Genomic DNA, 18,154 nt, shown 5'->3' with positions numbered 1-18,154 from the left:
CTGACAAATCAAGTACATAGGACTGAAGGAGGGGAGTGGGGATGTGCTGTCCTGCCTGAGAGAATTACGAGCATCAGAGAAAAGGAAGCAGCCCTTGTAATGTGTGAGGTCATTGAATGTCTCTGTTCATACCACGTGTTAATGTGTCGAATTTGAATATGAGTGCCAATTCACAAATTTCTCTCTGTAATCTGATTTTGAATTCTCTTTGTTCTAGGACACACATTCTCAGGTCTTTAACAGAATAGCCCACTCCACTGAAGTATTGACTGACCGGCTTACGTGCATTGAGATTCCTGATGGCTGCTCTGTGTCCATTTATTCTTTGGTGACGGTTTTGCCCAGTCTGTCCAATGTACATAGTGACAGGGCATTGTTGGCACATAATGGCATATATAATGTAATGTAATATATAATATATAATAACTAAACCCGGCATCTCCTCTTTGCACTGCTTACACTTGAAACATTTTCCTTTTTTCACCCAGGGGATAAGTTTCTTCAGATAGGGTCTCCCTTATGCCCAGAAGCCATGATAGTCATTCTGTGGTAAAAGTCTGGGGGAATATGGGAAGTTCTGTGTGTACACTGAATAACATCTTCTCTTTTTCTTTCTAGTCCACACCACTGCTCCTTTCTGTGCTGCCTCTGTACTTTCCTATATATTGTCTCTCTGTCTTCAAAACAGAATCTTAACTAACTCCACAGCCATGCTTGACCCTGCTTCTCCGTCACACACCAGACAATAACAAACCTATTCAGCCTGTCAAAACAAAAAAGCAGTCAAGTAGCACTTTAAAGACTAACAAAATAATTTATTAGGTGATGAGCTTTCGTGGGACGGCTGGAGGGGGAAGGAAGTCAAGAGTTAGATAAAGCCAAGTATGCAAAAGAGCCCCTATAATGTCCCAGAAAATTGGCATCCCCGTTCAAACCACGTTAATGGGTCGAATTTGAATATAAAAGAGAGTTCAGCAGCCTCTCTTTCCAAAGTAGTGTGAAAATTCCTCTTCGGTAAGACGCAAACATTTAAGTCATTAACAGAATGGCCCACTCCATTAAAATGTCGGCTGACCGGTTTGTGGATCAGGAGTGATTTTATGTCTGTTTTGTGCCCCCCCCGCTCCTCTACTCTCTGATTTGCTCACCTTAATAATATTTTTTTCTGATTTATCAACCTTGATTACTATTTTTGGTCCTCTGTGCCTTAAATATTGAATCTGTTCTGCTCTGGCTATGGGCTGAAGAAGTGGGTCTGTCCCACCAAAGCTCATCACCTAATAAATTATTTTGTTAGTCTTTAAAGTGCTACTTTACTGCGTTTTTGTTTTGCTAGTATATAGGCTAGCACAGCTCCTTCTCTGTTACTATTCAGCCTGTGTCTTTCTTTGCACGTGTGACTTTAGTCTGCTGCAAAAGAGAAATTGAAAGCCCCAAATTTCCAAGAAGCAAGAGCTGGTAGAAAGCGGGACAGACTAGACCAGCAGTTTCTAACCTTTTCACTAGTGCAGACTCCCATTCACCCTCCAAAACATTCACAGACCCGCAACAAAGCCAATTCTATTTTCTATGATTTATCTTTTTCACCGACCCCCTGCAATACCGGGTCTGCGGACCCCAGGTTGGGACCGACTAGACTACACCCATTCATTCATGTTTATGAGACTGTAGCACAGGAGTAGCATGCTTGTGGGGAGATTTAATTGTCTTCTAGTTATAGACAAGCAATGTTGCAAGTTGTTGATTTTTTTAAAAATCTGATTTGAATTTTCAAAATCCAATTTTTTGACTTCGAAAAAGAATTGACTTTTGGATACCCTGAGACGAGCAGAGATGCAAATGGGAGCCATGAGTCCTGACTTCCCTCGCCCCCTCTATGTAATCCACTAGCCCCCCCTTTCCCTCCCACAGCTGGAGACAGACCCACAGAGCCCAGGAATCCTGGCCCGCCCGCCCCATGTGCTAACTAACCCACAAGGCTGTGCTGCCTGAGCCCATCACTATCAGCTGACAGGTCTGTCCTCGGGGAGCAGAGAGTTAACGCTGCATTTCCTGTAGCTCAAAGAAACGGTGGGGCGGGTGGTGCAGGGAGCCAGTGTGGGGACTGTGAGGGAACTTGAGAAAGGCCCCCTTGCTCTCCTGCCTGCCCCGCCCCACCCCATCCCCACGTGAGACCCTCAGAAGGTGTCCTCTGTGGGTGTGGATCCGGCACAAGACCCCCTTCCCTGGGCACTCAGGGCTGCCCATGGCACTGGAGTCCCAGCCTCTGGGCACAGTGGCCGTGCGCCTGCAGATTGGGCTGTCCCGAGAAGTATACATGCTGCCCCCTGAGGAGCTGGGTTACGGGCACCTGCGGCACCTGGCCATGGAGCTGGTGGAGAGGAAGGTAATGGGGCTATGCTGGAGGGGTGCAAGGAGGGAAATGCAGGTGAAAGGAGCAGCATCCAGTGTACAGGGGTGGGAAGGAACCCCAGGGGCTGCACCCAGAGACAGGGAGTTTGTTCCTTGTCTGATTCGTGCTGGGTATGCAACATCCACCTAGCGGGAGAGCAGCTGTGCCCGATGCCAGCCCCAGCTGTCCTAACCCTTAGTCCCCACTCCCCTCCCAGAGCAGGGAGCCGAAGCCAAGAGTCCTGGTTGTCCCCAGCCACACTCTAACCATTCAGCTTCACTGCCCCACCTGAGCTGGGACTAGACGCCAAGAATCCTGCCTTCTAGCACCTCCCCTGTTCTGACCACTAGACTTCACTCCCCCCCCCGAGCTAGGAATAGCAAACAGGCCCCCCCCCAACCCCCACCCCGTTCCTCCTTCCCTCTTGATGCCCAGAGACTGATCTGCTGTTCTCCTGAGAGAGAGAGACGAAATGAGGCACAGCCTGGGGGGAACTGCGGCACCCCTGAGGTGGGGTGCCAGATGGGAAGGGCTCTGCTACCAGGCTCGGGAGCCAGGGTTGGGGGTGTCTCACTTGCTGGGAAACCTCATGGCACTCAGGGCTTTTGGACAGCACCCTGAGGGGACGGGTGGGGCGGGGGGCAGGGCAGGGGTCTGAGCTCATCAGCTCCTGAAGACGGGATTCGAGGCCAGGGAAGATGATGTGGTCCGAGGCAGGGTGCCCTGGGCCAGGCCTGGAGCGCGGATGAGGCCCTTAATAGTATGGAGCAGGGGGTCTGAGCCAGGACACCTGGGTCCACCCGCCAGCTGCAGCCCTGCACTGTCCCATTCACAGCCGGGTGGCTTTTCAGAGGGCTCCCCCGCCTTTCTGGCTGCTCCCCCCAGGTCCCATCACCAGCAGGCCAGCAGAGCGCAGGTAGCCCTGGGGCGGCTGGGGGTGCTGCAGCAGCCTTGCTGAGTCAATCTTTCCACTGCGGCTGGGGTCAAGCGGAGCCCTGTCCTTCCTACCTGCGCTCGGAGGGCCTGCCCCCTCCTCGGCTGCCCAGTCCCCTTGCACCGAGCCAGTGACAGAGGAAACCACCCTAACCAGCAGAGCAGCTTGTTTCCGCTCCTTGTTCACTTGCTGCATTGCAGGGGGCGGGGGCTTGCCTGGCTGTGAGGAGAGGGGAGTCTCATATAACTCCACCCAGAGGGGGGCTGCATCTCCGATCCAGGCGAGGGAGCCTTGTGTAAACCGCCCCTGCACTCTCCAGCCCAGAAGCAGTTGCCTGTCAGCAGCAAGTTCAAGAGTCTTGCCTACACAGCTGCCACGTTCCACCCCAGAGGTGGCTGCATCTCAGCACTAGATGAGGGGGCCTTGTGTAAACAGCCCCTGCACCTGCCCCGCCCCAGCAGCAGCTGCATTTTAGCTCCGTGTGGTTACAAGGAGACGACCCAGCTGTTTTGTACCAACGTGAACATGGGAAGTGCTACAGGAGCCCAGGAGGCTGGAGTTGCCGGAGTGGGGGGTGGGGAGAGAATGTCTGGGCTCCCGTCCCACTCCCTCTTCCTCAAGCCCTGGCTTGCTGGGGGCTCTGTGGAGGCTGCCCAGCCAAGGAGTGGTACTGGGAAGAGCTGGAGCCTGCAGGCTGGGAGCAGCAATACCTGGAGCTATAGCGAAGCCTCCTGGCTCTGATGACTGGGTCCGTTCTGATGCCAGCTGAGATTCAGCCACGCTGCCCCAGGGCTGAGCTTACTCTCTGGCTCCCCCTAATTCCCCAGGAAGAGCCCAGGACTCCTGAGTTCTGTGCCCGGCTCAGAGCAGGCAGTGGGATCTCCTGGCTTCCAATGCCCTCTCTCCCCTAGTTCCCTGAATACGGCTTCCTGGGGGTGTCGGACAAGATCCTGCTGTTCCGGCACAACGCCACATTGCAGAACCTGCTGGAGCACCTGGGCCCAGACAGCGGCGCCTGTGCTGGGGACCTGATTGAGGTCGTACTGCCGGGTGAGAGTCCTGAGGCACCGGGGCCTGGCGGGGAGAGGCCTCAGCTTCCCGCACCCGCCTCCCTCTGCCCTCTCTGAGCCAGCCAGGCTCTGACCGGGGGGCAAATCAGAACCGCCACCCCCCATAGGGGAAAGAGTCCAGGTTCCATTCCCCATCCCCATCCTGTGGGGCAGATCGGAGCCAGCCCCCGACAAAGGGGCAGGCCCTGGACTCCCATGTCCACTTTCATACCCCCACCCTCACTCTACTCTCTCCCCCCCGCAGCCTCAGTTTCTCTGGATTTCACTATCAGGCCCCATGTGCTGCTTGTTCACTCCTACAAGGCCCCTGCCTTCTGCGACTATTGCGGGGAGATGCTCTGGGGGCTGGTGCGCCAAGGGTTAAAGTGTCAAGGTATGGAGCAACCTGTGTCCGCCCCTTCCCCAGTCTCCTGGGCCTCGACTGACCCAAACCCCCATCTCCGCACCTGCCTGGGTCCCCTGGCTCCCACGGGGCGGACAACGCTGCCTTCAGATTTTTCCGGGTTCCTTTGGGACTCATTCCCTCTCTCCCCAGGCCTGGCTGAGCTCCCCCACCAGTGCCCTCTACTTTCAGGCCTGCCTGGTTTCCTGGAGCTGGGGTCGCCAGTCCTATTGCCATGGGCCCTATCTGCCCCCAGGCTGGGCCTGGCAGGGAGTCCAGTCCTCTGTGCCCTCTCTCCCCAGGCTGCGGGCTGAACTATCACAAGCGGTGTGCCTTCAAGATCCCCAACAACTGCCGGGGTGTGAGGAGGAGCCAGCTGACCAGTCGCTCGCTGGGCACTCTCACCAGCCCCAGAGCCCCGGGCCTCGGCCAGAGCGTGGGGGGCAGCTTGGAGGAGGTAGGAGCCAGGAGCCAGGCAGCAGGGGAGGGATTCTGGGCTGGGGGGGGGGCTCTTGACCGGCTGTGGTGATGGAGACGCCCTGCAAAGGAAGCGACTGTGTGCTCTAACCACTACACTGCACTCCCCTCCCGGAGCTGGCTAGAACCCGTGTCCAGGAGCCAGCGGTAGCTGAATGGGATGGGGAAGGCTAAGCAGCAATTCGGGCTACAGCAGAATGCGGGGGTGGCTGGCGCCTGGACAGTGAGGTGCACTGAGGGCGAGTGGGGAGTCAGGGGATGGCAGGGACACACACCACGCTCTGACACTGATGCTGATTCCCCTGCAGATCAGTCACTGGAAGTGGGGCCAGAGGGCTCAGGGCCCTACGCTGATTGGCCGCCCGCTCTGGAAGGACTGGATGGATCTGAACCGGGTCAAGGTGCCACACACCTTTCAGGTCCACTCCTACACCCGGCCCACCATGTGCCAACACTGCAAGCGCCTGCTTAAAGGGCTGTTCCGCCAGGGGCTGCAGTGCAAAGGTACCGCTGGCTGGGAGCATGTGGAGCATCAGGGGTACAGGGCCGACCCCAGGCTGGGATCCAGCTGGGATCTTGTGGGGGCCGACCCCAGGCTGGGACCCGGCTGGGATCTTGTGGGGGCCGACCCCAGGCTGGGACCCGGCTGGGAACTTGCGGGGGCTGACCCCGGGCTGGGACTGGGCTGGGGCTAAGGGACTGACCTCAGGGTGACTGTGGCCCCACTGGGGAGCTGGGGTACAGAACCTGGCAGCCCAGCTTTGAGCCCTGCCCCCATCACTTCTCCATTCAGCACTGGAAGCTCCTTCTGATGGCCCCTCCCAGCACCCACCCCCTCGCTTCTCTGCCCCAGGGAGCTGCCCCCTTCACGGCTGCCCGCTGGCCCAGGGACACTGCCTTCCCGGGAGCTTCCCTGTGCCGCAGGGGCTGCTTGTCAGGAAAGCCCTGCACAGAGTGTGGGGGGATCACAGGCGGGACGTCCCTCCCCACTCGTCTGGGGCTGTCAGGGACCAGTCGCACATTCTGGGGGAACACACCCCCTCGGTGTGACAGGCAACGTCGTCGGAGCGTTTGGGGGACGGAGCTAAATGGGAGGAGCTGCCCTCCCTGCAAGCAGTTCAGCAGCCCTGCCTGAGGCTGCCTGGAGCCTGAGCCAGCGGCACCCAGCCCCACCGCTCCGCAGACCCCCCCAGGCAGAAGAGGGGAGCAGGACCCGGCTGGGCGCTGCCCCAGCCCTACCACCTGTCTGCTTGCCCCTCACAGACTGCAAGTTCAACTGCCACAAGCGCTGCGAGAAGTTTGTGCCAAATGAGTGCGTGGGGGAGGGCCTGGCCCCTGGCACAGCCGGTAAGGCCAGGGATGTTGGGGGGCAGGGAGGGGACATAGCCGGCCCTGCCCAGTCCTGCCCCCAGCTCTGCCCCACTCCCCCACCCCATCAGACCCCTGGGGGTGCCCCTCACTGCTACCCACAATGCACTGGGCAGAGCCCAGGGGTCCTGCCTGGACAGCATTAAGGCTCCACTGTGCTCAGTGTGGCGGGGCTGGAAGCTCTTGTCCTGCTCCCTGCGCTGGGGACGGAGCCCACGAGTCCCAATTCCCCACGAGGGCACACACTGTCCTAAGGCCCAAAGCACCCTGGCCCAGCCCCCCCCCCCGCACCTTTAGCGCCCCCCCCCCTTATTCTCCTCCAGCCACCCTCCACACCCAGCCCTGCACCCCCCCCCTACACCCAGCCCTGCATCCCCCTCCAGGTACCCCCACACCCAGCCCTGCACCCCCCCAGCCACCCCCACACCCAGCCCTGCCCTCCCACCAACCGCCCCCCCCGCACCCCGACCCACGCACCCCCTCTCCGACAGCCCGCCTGCAGCCAGCCCTGTGCTTGCGCCTGCCAGTCTCTGCGACCCAGCCCTGACTCTCCCACGTCCAGCTGCACGCCTGCGCTGCACCCAGCCCAGAGCTCTCCCCCGCCCCCCCCAGCAAGACTCATCCCCACCAGGGCCCAGGCAGTTCTGGGAACCCCCAGGCCCCCTCCTCTTCCCCGGGCAGTGCACAGAGCCCAGACCCTCTCTTCCTGCCCAGTGGGGGCTGGGGGTGGCCGGTGCCCCGAGTCTGGGTCCAACACTCACACATTTGGCCTGAGCCCCCTTTGGCAGGACAGGCTGGCCAGGCCCAGTTCCCAGTTCCAGTCCAGGTACAAGGCAGCCCTGACCCCTTCCCCTGCGTCCAGCCTTTGCCTGCTCCAACCATTGGCCAGCACTTGTCTCCCCCCAGCCAGGCCCAGGAGCCAGGAGCCCTGGCCCCTGCCCGTTCCTAGCCTCCCCGCTGTGCTCCTCTGCTCTCGGCCGGGACAGCTCTCGCTCCCCCTTCACCCACACAGATGGAGAGAGCCCAGCGTGCCCAGCCAGCCAGCCAGAGCTGGCCGAAGGGGAGGCGGATGGGCAGGGCGCCGGTGGGCACGGGCTGGCAGAGGACACAGAAGAGACAGAGCCCAGCCCTGAGACTCCAGAGGCAGAGCTGCACGCCAGCCTCAGGTAGACCCCCGGGAGGGGTGTGCTGGGGTGGGGTGCGTGGGCCCCCTGGGTCTACTGCTCCATCCTGCAGTGGGGAGGGCGTCACCCTCAGGGCCAGTGAGGGCAGGAATCCAGACGCCCGATCCCAGCTCTAACCACCAGCCATCACCCCCCCCACCCCGGCCAGCACCGGGCACAGAGCCCAGGCAGGAGCCTGGCCCCAGGGAGCCCGGAGGCGGGGGTGGGGCGTGGTACTTTTGGGGTGGGGGAGTCCAGTGTCTGAGGCCTGGTCTCCCCTGGCGCCAGCCCCTGTTTCAGCAGCTACATCCCCTTGATGCGGGTGGTACAGTCCTGCCGGCACGTCAAGAGGCGGCGCAGCACCGTCCTGCTGGAGGGCTGGGTGGTGCACTTCACCAGCAGGGACCCCATGGTGAGTGCCCCGGCGCAGCTGGGACAGGGCTTGAGCCACCAGAGCGTTGAGGTCCCGGGTGGAGCTGCACTGGGGGAGGAGGAGTCACAGGAAAATGGGAGGCGGGGTCATGGGCAGGCAGGGGGCGGGGCCATGCGGGGGGGGCGGGGTGTCACAAGGAGGCACACTAATTAGCGGATGGGGCAGGGGTTGTTGCGGGGTGGGGTTCCTGGCTGGCTGGGGCTGTCGGGGGTGGGGGGTTCCCGGCTGGCTGGGGCTGTCGGGAGGGGGGTTCCCGGCTGGCTGGGGCTGTCAGATGGGTTCCTGGCTAGCTGGGGCTGTTGGGGGGGTTCCCGGCTGGCTGGGGCTGTTGGGGGTGGGGTTCCTGGCTAGCTGGGGCTGTCGGGGGTTGGGGTTTCCAGCTGGCTGGGGCTGTTGGGGGGGAGGTTCCCGGCTAGCTGGGGCTGTTGGGGGGGTTCCCGGCTGGCTGGGGCTGGCATTTGGGGAGTAGGCAGGGGGATTACTGTTGGATTGGGGGTGTGGGACGGCACAGGTTTGGGCTGGGGGGCCGGGGCGGGATGAGCATGTGCCCCACAGAATAACAGCTGTGTCCCTCCCAGCGGAAGCGCCATTACTGGGTGCTGGACAGCAAGAGCCTGAGCCTCTTTCACTGTGAGAGCGGAAACAAATTCTACAAGGTGAGGGGTCCCCCCCGCTGCCTCCAAGTCCCCACAGCACCTCCTTCCCCTGAGCCCAGCCCGAAGCAGCCTGTGCCTCACCCCCTGCAAAGAGCCCCCCCGTTCCCCAGTTCCTTGCCCCAGCCTGCCCAATGGCCTCGCTCTTCCTGCAGGAGCTGCCGCTGTCCGAGATCCTCCAGACCCGCCCCTGGGAGGGGATGGTGCCGCTGACTCCAGGTGGGAGCCCCCCTTGCTTTGAGCTGGTGACGGAAGCCCTGGTGTACTACGTGGGCGAACACAGCAGCGAGCAGGAGCCAGGCCAGGTCTGGACAAGGGCAGAGGCTGGAAAGGCCTGGGCCAGGGCCATCCGCCAGGCCCTCTGGCCTGTGAACCCTGAGCCTGACAGCTCTGGCCAGCAGTCCAGTGAGTACTATGGGGTCCCTGTATAGGCAGCCATGAACCTCGCCTCAGAGCCTGCAGTATCTGAGAGCTGGGTGAGGGATCCCTGATTCGTCAGCCCACATGCCGCTCTGCAGAGCCAGACTCATCTCAGCACTGGGCAGAGGTCCCTGTGTTAAACACCCGCTGTGCCACTCCCCAGCACCAGCTGCATCGCTGTGCTTGGCGGGACCTCGTCTCAACGGCCCCTGTGCCAGGCCCCAAATGCCAGCTGCATCTCAGTACCAAGTGAGGGATCCCTGGCTAAACACCCCCAGTGACCATCTGAGCCCTGGCTGTCTTGCAGCTGGGGGAACAGGGCAGTGGGTCTGGCTGTCCCCGTCCACAGCGGGGCCAGGTTCCTCTTGCGCCTCCATTGTCTCTTGTCTCTGCAGATTCTGACTATGAGTCCCTGGCTGACATGGTGAGTTGGACAGGGTGGCAGCGGGGACTGGGGAACCGTGGGGGCCTGGGGTGCTTGACGTGGCACAGGGAAGTAACGGTCAGATGTAGCAGTGGTAAGTGAGAGTCAGCGTGGCTTTATAAAAAAAACAAATCACGCCGCACCAGCCTGGCAGCTTTCTTTGCTAGGGCACCAAGCGGGGGGAGCAGTAGCTGTGGTATATGTAGATTCTAGGAAAGCATTTGATACAGTCTTGAAGGACCTTCCTCCAATAATAATACCACCACCACTAGGGAAATAAAAGCTAGACAGGGTTACGGTAAGGCAGGTGCGTAACTGCCTGGATGCCCATTCTCAGAGAGCAGTTTTCAATGGTCACAAACATGCTGGAAGGGAATAATAAGTATTCCATGATTCTATAAGGGGCTGAGCAACATGGGGGCTGGCGTCGGGGTGAGGAAGCCAGGCACAGGGCATGGTGGCGGGGTGCAGCTGCTGGAGCGGTAGGCCTACCCTGGTCCCATGCCTCAATCCACGCAACCCTCTCCCCAGGCCATCAGCCGTTCCTATCAGCTCTTCCCTGACGAGGTGCTGGGTGCTGGGCAGTTCGGGGTGGTATATGGCGGTAGGTGCCTTTCCCGCAACCCTGCTCCCCAGCTCCTGCCCTACCTCCCATCTCCTCCTGGGCCCCCCCAGTAGTCCCATTTCCTCAGTGCTGATCCCCCCGCGGGGCACAGCCTGAGGGTCCTGCTTCACGCGTGTGCCCCATGGAGACAAATGTGCTCGCTACAGTTCCCCAGGCATCAGAGCTGTGCTCATCGCATCGCCGTCCTGCAGCTCCCCCGCGCTGTGCCAATGCACGTCTCCCCCGAGCCCACCCTCACCCCTCCCGCCCCAGCCCTGCTGCCTTCTGCCCCACAGCCCTGTCCCACTCCCCCCCCCCCTGCCCTGACACCCCTGCTCTGCCCCCCACCAGGGAAACACAGGAAATCTGGCCGGGATGTGGCTATCAAAGTCATCGACAAGCTGCGCTTCCCTCCCCGGCAGGAGAATCAGCTCCGTAATGAAGTCTCCATCTTGCAGGTGAGCTCCTGGGGGTGGGAGACACAAAGGCCCTGTGGGGGGGAGTGGCAGAAGGAGGCGAGTGTGGAAAAGGGAAGCCCCTTGGGGAGAGGGAGGGACACGGGGACTCCCCTCTGGGAGGGGCTGCCCACTCACAGGCCCAGAGGTCTCCTCCATGGATGCGTTTGGCACTTCTGCCTCCACCCCACCCCAGAGGGGAAAAGGGGGCAAGGGCCAGCCAGGCCCTGCTCCCTTTCCCAATGCATGGGGAGCTTTGCTGGGTCCCTGCACCCGAGGGAGCGCTAGGGCAGCCTAGCTGCGGGAGAAGCACCCGCAGGCTCCAGAGCAGGTCTGAGTGGCTGGGAGGGCTCTTGGGCTGTGAGTCCTGAGGGCAGAGGAGGGCCCCTGGCGGGAGGGTCCAAGGCAGGGCAGGATCCCAGTTCAGGCAGCTCCGTGTTCTCCCCTGCCAGAGCCTGCACTCCCCCTGCGCGGTGCAACTGGAGTGCGTGTTCGAGGGCCCCGACCGGCTCTTTGTGGTGATGGAGCGGCTGCACGGCGACATGCTGGAAATGATCCTGTCCAGCGAAACCGGGCGGCTGCCAGAGCCCCTTGCCAAGTTCCTCACCGCCCAGGTCAGTGCCCCGGCTCTTCCCTCCCCGCCTGGCCTCAGGGCCACGCCGGGACCAAGCAAACCGTGCCGCAGGGGGTTCCTCACCGGTGTCCCTGCTGGACGGCGTAACGAGGCCGCACCCATCACGCGCCCATCCGGGGTGCACTCAGTGGCCTTGTGCCAAGGCACACGCCGTGCCCCGGCTGCCACCCTGCCCCCAGGCACGGCCCCTCCCTGCAGCACAACCACAGCGCGCAAATGAGCCTGGCAGCCTCGTGGCTTTGTCACCGCTGCGCCCCACGCTCAGGCTCACCGTGCACACCCCTCGGCATGGGGAAGTGCTGTCACACGCGCCTTGCCATCGCAACGCAGGGACACACGCCTTCCCTTCACTGCTCCCAGTGCCAGGCCAAGACTGGGTCGCAGGTCACACCAGCACAAGAGTCCCCAGGCCACAGCCAGGCTGAGCGTGGGCCTGGCAGGTGTCCCCCCAACACGGCACGTAACCAACCCCTCCGGTGGGGCATCCCCTGTACTTGCAGATCCTGTCTGCCCTCCGCCACCTGCATGCCAGGAACATCGTGCACTGTGACCTCAAGCCAGAGAACGTGCTGCTGGCCTCGGATGAACCCTACCCCCAGGTAGGACAGGCCCTCCTGGAGCCCCGTCTTGCCAGCCCAGCTCTCACCCCATCCCACCCACTCGCCCGGCCTTTCTCAGCCAGGAACGTACTGCCTGCCTGGAACTGGCGCCCCCCGGAGAGGAGAGGCCAAGTGTCCTCGCCGTCACCTCGAGCCAGCGGGTCCCCGCAGTCATGCATCCGAGCAGGGAAATGCTCCATATTCCGCCCCCCCCGTGCTAACCTCTCCCCGCGCAGGTGAAGCTCTGCGACTTTGGCTTCGCCCGCATCATTGAAGAGTCGTCCTTCCGGCGCTCGGTGGTGGGGACCCCGGCGTACCTGGCGCCCGAGGTGCTGCGGCAGCATGGCTACAACCGCGCGCTGGATATGTGGGCTGTGGGTGTCATCATCTACGTCAGCCTCAGTGGCACCTTCCCCTTCAACGAGGAGGAGGAGGTCAATGATCAGATCCAGAACGCAGCTTTCATGTACCCCCGGCAGCCCTGGGCCAGCATCTCCCTGGAGGGTGAGACACCCGGAGCCTTCATGCTGCCAGCTGCACCTCCATGGCCGGCCTGCAGCCTCTGCTTACTCCCAGCAGCCCATATCACCCTGCCCGTCTCCCCCAAAGCACGTCAGTCGCAGCATACACCCCTCAGGCCACTCCTGCGCCTCCACAGCATGGCTTGCTCAGACCTTCAGCAGCCCCAGGCCAGAGGTGCTCAGCCTTTTTCTGAGCCCCTCTCCCTGCAAACATGCTAAAGAGCCTCCACTGCCCAGCTGGGTCACAACAGCTGGCTGGCTGCATGGCAGAGCTAAGGCCGGCCATAAGTGGTAGCAAACAGGGCAAGTTATGCTGCTCAGGTTTCTGCTTAAGCCCCAGCTAGCAGGACTCAGGGCCATGGGCTGCAGGCTTTCTGCCCTGGGTCCCAGTGAGTCTAATCCAGGTGCTGCCTGGCAGGCCCCCAGAAACCTGCTCATAGTCCCCATCTCTCCCTGGTTGTGGACAACGGCCCTAGAGCACCTCCAGGAAATGTAGGTGTGAGAGGACCCTGGCCACCAATGGCTGTGCTCGCTGGGGTGAGGGGGGAACCAGGGTCTATGTACCTGGCCTATGTGACCCTCCACGCCTCTCCTCCCAGCGGTCAACCTCATCCACAACTTGCTGCAGGTGAAGTTGAGGAAGCGACTGAGCGTGAACAAGGCACTGAACCACCCCTGGCTGCAGGTACCTTCCCTCCACCCCCCATGTACCACACCCCTGGCTGCAGGTACCTTCCCTCCCCCCACCCCATGTACCACACCCCTGGCTGCAGGTACCTTCCCTCCACCCACCCCCCATGTACCACACCCCTGGCTGCAGGTACCTTCCCTCCACACACCGCCCCCCATCTACCACACCCCTGCTGCAGGTACCTTCCCTCTACCCCTCCCCCATCTACCACACCCCTGCTGCAGGTACCTTCCCTCCACCCCCCCCCATCTACCACACCCCTGGCTGCAGGTACCTTCCCTCTACCCCTCCCCCATCTACCACACCCCTGCTGCAGGTACCTTCCCTCTACCCCTCCCCCATCTACCACACCCCTGCTGCAGGTACCTTCCCTCTACCCCTCCCCCATCTACCACACCCCTGGCTGCAGGTACCTTCCCTCCCTCACCCACCCTAGACACACCCCCCACCTTCAGGTACTTCCCCCCCACCCCACCCCACCCCCCCACCAATCCCCACCATCCCTGCCACATCCCAGCCTGCAGGTGCCTTCCCTCCTCCTGCAAGCCCTAGGCACCCATGCTCTGGCTCTACACTGTAGTTTGATGGATTTACTGCTGTGGTGTCCTCATGTGTCTTTGGCTCCGTCAGTGATGGTTACCAGAAGACACTTGTGTGTGTGTGTGTGTGTGTGTGTGTGTGTGTGTGTGTGTGTGTGTGTGTGTGTGTGTGTGTGTGTGTGTGTGTGTGTGTGTGTGTGTGTGTGTGTGTGTGTGTGTGTGTGTTCAGTGAGGTAGGCCACTGGCCACAGCTGAGGCTTCCCAAAAACCACAGACCAGGTAAGGAGCAAAGGCACCCAGCCGGGATTTATTGCCAAACAAGGTACAAACAACAGCTGTTAGGTACAGTCTACTGTACTGATACCCTGTACATATGCACCTGCTGCAATGGCCTGACACAAACAGTGGAAATGCCACTGCCCCCCCTCGGCCAGACAAAGATGGTCCCCCCAAAACATTATGTTATATACAGGTACAAACAAAGCGCACCTCACTGCTGCTGTATCAAGTTACCACCCTCTGACATTGTCAGGTTACCAGCTTCTGATGCTACTTAGCTACCACTCATCACCCCGGCTTGCTTAGAGCATCTCTGTCCATCACACTGTCATGTTCGACCCTTTCCTGAACCTGGGCCAGTGGCTGCAAGGAGTAGGTACCAAGGTCTTTTTTAATGAGCTGGTGAGACCTTGTTACTTCAACTTATACCAATTATTGTTCTCCTGCACCAATTACCAGTTTGTGTTTTGTACTCTCAGCCCTGCCTGTGCCAAGTTCTGTTAGCAGAGGCCTGCCTCTTGCTTACAGCTTAGCTTTGCTATGAGTCAGTGACAGCGTTAGCCCAGTTGTTGGACAAAAAGCAGGCGTTCCTGTTTGGATTGTTCCCACCACTGGGACACAAAATTCTGTGTTACCTGCAGGACAGCTGGGGGCCTGACATTGAGAAGTGAGAGTAACCCCATGCACATAGCATGTTTTGTATCTGCACCTCCTTAGTGACTAATTGTTTCTGTACCAACTGAGCCCAGCCTGTTTGTGTTATTAATAGCAATTGTAGCATGGCACTTACCCAGCCACCATCCTTTTCGTTTCATGCAGCAAGCTTGATTAATTTCCAAACCAGTTTTAATTACCAAACGCACAGTGGGATAATGCTGTATGAATGTCTCATTTACCAAAGAGAAGTCCCACTTCTTTGCCCACAAAAGCTTATGCTCCAAAATATTAGTCTAGGAGGTGCCACAGGACTTCTTCTTGTTTTTGAAGATTCAGAGTAACACAGCTACCTCTCTGATATTTGAAGCAGTATGTACTTCTTGACTCTGTGTCTCTTTGAGGATAGCTGTGTGCTTTAATATTTGTGGCCAATTTTGTACCTGCTTAATTTTATTTGGCATGTATGCCTGCTTAGGACATGTGTGAAGTTTGGAGATACTACTGGAAACTGTCTTTAAAATCACAGTAAAAACAAACACTCAGCTGGCACAGTGGAGAACAGAGAGCTCAGGATACTCTCTCCCTGTGACTGCACCCAGGGTTGGAGAGATTGCAGAATGGCAAGAGGCAGGGTGAGGGGAGCAAATAAGTGGGTGCTGCCTGAAATTTTCAAACAGGAGAATGAGAAGCTGCAAGCACAACTGCAAGCTTGCATGATTAGCAGGAAATCTAGGAAGTCAGAAGAAAAAGGTGTAATAAAAGTTGCTAAAGTAAATATGCTAATTTATGAATTGAATGAGCCTGTTGTGAGTAATCCAATAAGCTACCTCTTCAGCTTGGTGCACATGACATTCTGGAGAAGTGTGCTGCTGTTTTTGGATGAGAAAACTTAATTGGAGCAAAAACTATAGAACAGTTAAGCTGTTTTTACCTTTTCCATCCAATCATTCCAAGGCAGAGGTTTACTTCCCTTCACACAACATGCATTCATTCATTCCTTTTTAAAACATCAAGCTAATCTGTTAACCCTTTCGCTTGAAGTGCCCATGACTTATTTCTTCACACTCTTTGTTACTGTATTCTCCGCTTTTAACCAAGGTTCTGGGCAGTACGTTGTATATCATTTAATGTCTATTTATGAGGGAGACTTCAAGAGAAAGGTGCGGTGCCAATTGGGAGGAGTCAGGCTCCTCTTTATCAGGGTGCTGACTCCCTCCTTTACCAGGTATGCTTCCCATTTTAACAGGAATGGATCTAGGTTTTGGTATAGGTAGTTCCAAAACCTGGTTCTCATCATAAGACAGTGGTTTTGGTGCAGCTGCCTGTGACCATAGGTCTATATATGGTGGTCCATCTGCATCATTCCTTTTGTCCCCAGTACCGCATCCATTCCACATCCCATGTTCCATCTTTTAATTTGGCCAGGCCACCTGCTTCCAATTCTGTCCCAATCCTTCAGGCACTATAAAAGCACCTGAAGTGTTTTTCTTACTACCAGGGGATGGTACATTTTTGTTTTGCAATTTTTAACAGCTATTTCTTATCTTTTATCTTCTTCTTTTAACTGCTCAAGCATGTCGTGGATCTGGACTGCTTGTTGCCCTACGAGCTGGGCTTGTGCCTTCCATGGTCTTTTGACCGCGTTACCTCTTCTAGTTCTCTATTTTTGTACTGCACCTGAGGGGGGAAGCAGAAGCGCATGTTGCTTGAGACATCTTACAGCCATTGCCATTTCTTGCACAGTTCTGACTTTTCTGCTTTCCTTATTCTTTAAAGCTTCAGTTTCTGTGATGACATTACAAATACCAGTCTGTGCTTCCCCACTTGCTTTTTAAAATTTAAATGGACCTCTGTTTCTAGTAATCCAGCAGGTGCATTCTTTATCATACTGTGGGGGCGTTTGAAGGCGGGAGGAGGGGGTTCCCTAGCTTATGGCTTTCTGTCATGTTAGATCATGAATCTCACAGGGGACAGCTCGCTTGCTTACCACAGGTCGGGTCACCAGCATGACGCGGTGGATTTACTGCCATGGTGTCCTCACGGGTCTTTGGCTCCATCAATGATGATAACCAGAAAGCTGCTTATGTGTGTGAGTAAGTGTGTGTGTGTTCAATGAGGCGGGCCCACTGACCGCAGCTGAGGCGTCCCCAAAACCACAGACCAGGTAAGGATCGAAGGCACCCAGCTGGGATTTAGTGCTAAGCAAGGTATAAACAACAGTTGAGAGGTACAGCCGACTGTACTGATACCCTGTACATATGCACCTGCTGCAATGGACTGAGACAAACAGTGGAAATGCCACTGCCCCCCTAGGTCAGACAAGATGGTCCCCATCAAGACATTACTTTATATACCAGTACAAAGCACACCTCACTACTGGTGTATCAAGTTACCGTCCTACAACATTGTCAGTTTACCACCTCCTGATGCTGCTTAGATCCACCCATCTCCCTGTACCTTGTGGTTTGGTTAGATCATCTCTATCCATCATGCTGTCATGTTAGACCCTTTCCTGAACCTGGGTCTGTATCTGTAAGGAGTAGGTATCAAGGTCTTTTTTTAAATGAGCTGGTTAAGACCTTGTAATTTCAATTTATACCAATTATTGTTCTGCACCTGGACCAAGTGCCAATTAGTATTTGGTGCTCTCCGCCCCATCTGTACAAAGTTCTGTTAGCAGAGGCCTGCCTCTTGCTCATGGCCTAGCGTTGCTTTGAGCCATGTTTTGTCCTTTGTTGCTAGGCCTCAGGCCTCAAACCAGGCTTAGGCCTTCCACCTGACTTCATCCATAACCTCCATCCACCCCAGAACTCGGTGTCCAGCTCTCCCTTGCCCAGCTTGTACCCACTCTCCAGCCCTCCCTCCGCAAAGGCCTGGTTAACTCAACCCCCTCTGCCCATCCCTTCCCCGGTACCTTGTGCCTCCCTGGTCTCTGACAGGAAGAGGCTGTTTCCCTCTCCCCTGCCACACCTGTTGATGAGCTGTCTCCATCTCCCCAGGATTTCCAGACCTGGCTGGCCCTTCGGGAGCTGGAGACCCGTGTGGGGCAGCGCTACCTCACCTATCCAAGTGATGACGCCCGCTGGCAGCGCCTTGCCCGCGAACAGGGGCTGGCCTGGCCCTCAGGACTCAGCACTCAGCCTAGCCTGGAAGAGGAAGGGGACAGCGACAATACAGACCAGGGGAGCTGAGCTCTCCCCCAGGACTCACTGCTCATGGGAAGCGGGGCTGGGACCCCTCAGCACCACATCACCCTATAAATTGATTTTCCCAAACCTGGCACGAAGTGCTCAGTCCAGGGTGCACACCTGTGTTGCTGGAGCTCGTTCACATCCGGGGGGGGGGGGGGGGGGCACAGGTTCCAATTCTCCTGCACAAATGCTGCCTGATCTCAGCCCTCCAACCTGAAATCTCACCTTCTCAGAACCCCCCCAACCCCGATCCGCAGGCCCACCATGG

The 18,154-nt window shown here is 58.2% G+C and overlaps 1 protein-coding gene across 1 annotated transcript; it reads left to right on the top strand.

Moving 5' to 3' along the window:
- The first annotated feature begins 2,245 nt into the window (after window positions 1-2,245).
- On the top strand, window positions 2,246-17,886 carry LOC142018891 (serine/threonine-protein kinase D1-like). The gene is made up of 18 exons (XM_075005095.1): window positions 2,246-2,386; window positions 4,238-4,376; window positions 4,641-4,769; window positions 5,081-5,235; window positions 5,564-5,759; window positions 6,519-6,602; window positions 7,636-7,789; window positions 8,075-8,198; window positions 8,798-8,875; window positions 9,028-9,277; window positions 9,688-9,716; window positions 10,248-10,320; window positions 10,672-10,778; window positions 11,228-11,389; window positions 11,910-12,008; window positions 12,245-12,512; window positions 13,129-13,214; window positions 17,695-17,886. Exons 1-18 carry the CDS (start codon window positions 2,246-2,248, stop codon window positions 17,884-17,886), a joined length of 2,466 nt encoding a protein of 821 aa, XP_074861196.1.
- The last annotated feature ends 268 nt before the right edge of the window (window positions 17,887-18,154 follow it).

This window comes from Carettochelys insculpta, chromosome 11, assembly GCF_033958435.1.
Source record: "Carettochelys insculpta isolate YL-2023 chromosome 11, ASM3395843v1, whole genome shotgun sequence".
Classification (NCBI taxonomy): domain Eukaryota; kingdom Metazoa; phylum Chordata; order Testudines; family Carettochelyidae; genus Carettochelys; species Carettochelys insculpta.
The sequence above is the reverse complement of the archived record's forward strand: the minus strand, read 5'-3'. Positions and strand labels throughout refer to the sequence as shown.

What these genes read in the sequence shown, in the direction of transcription:
- LOC142018891 (XM_075005095.1), top strand. Translation starts at nt 2,246, where the DNA reads ATGGCACTGGAGTCCCAGCCTCTGGGCACAGTGGCCGTGCGCCTGCAG. An exon ending in CCAAGGGTTAAAGTGTCAAG is followed by an intron (nt 4,770 to 5,080) that starts GTATGGAGCAAC and finishes CTCTCTCCCCAG; the next exon opens with GCTGCGGGCTGAACTATCAC. An exon ending in GCGGAAACAAATTCTACAAG is followed by an intron (nt 8,876 to 9,027) that starts GTGAGGGGTCCC and finishes CTCTTCCTGCAG; the next exon opens with GAGCTGCCGCTGTCCGAGAT.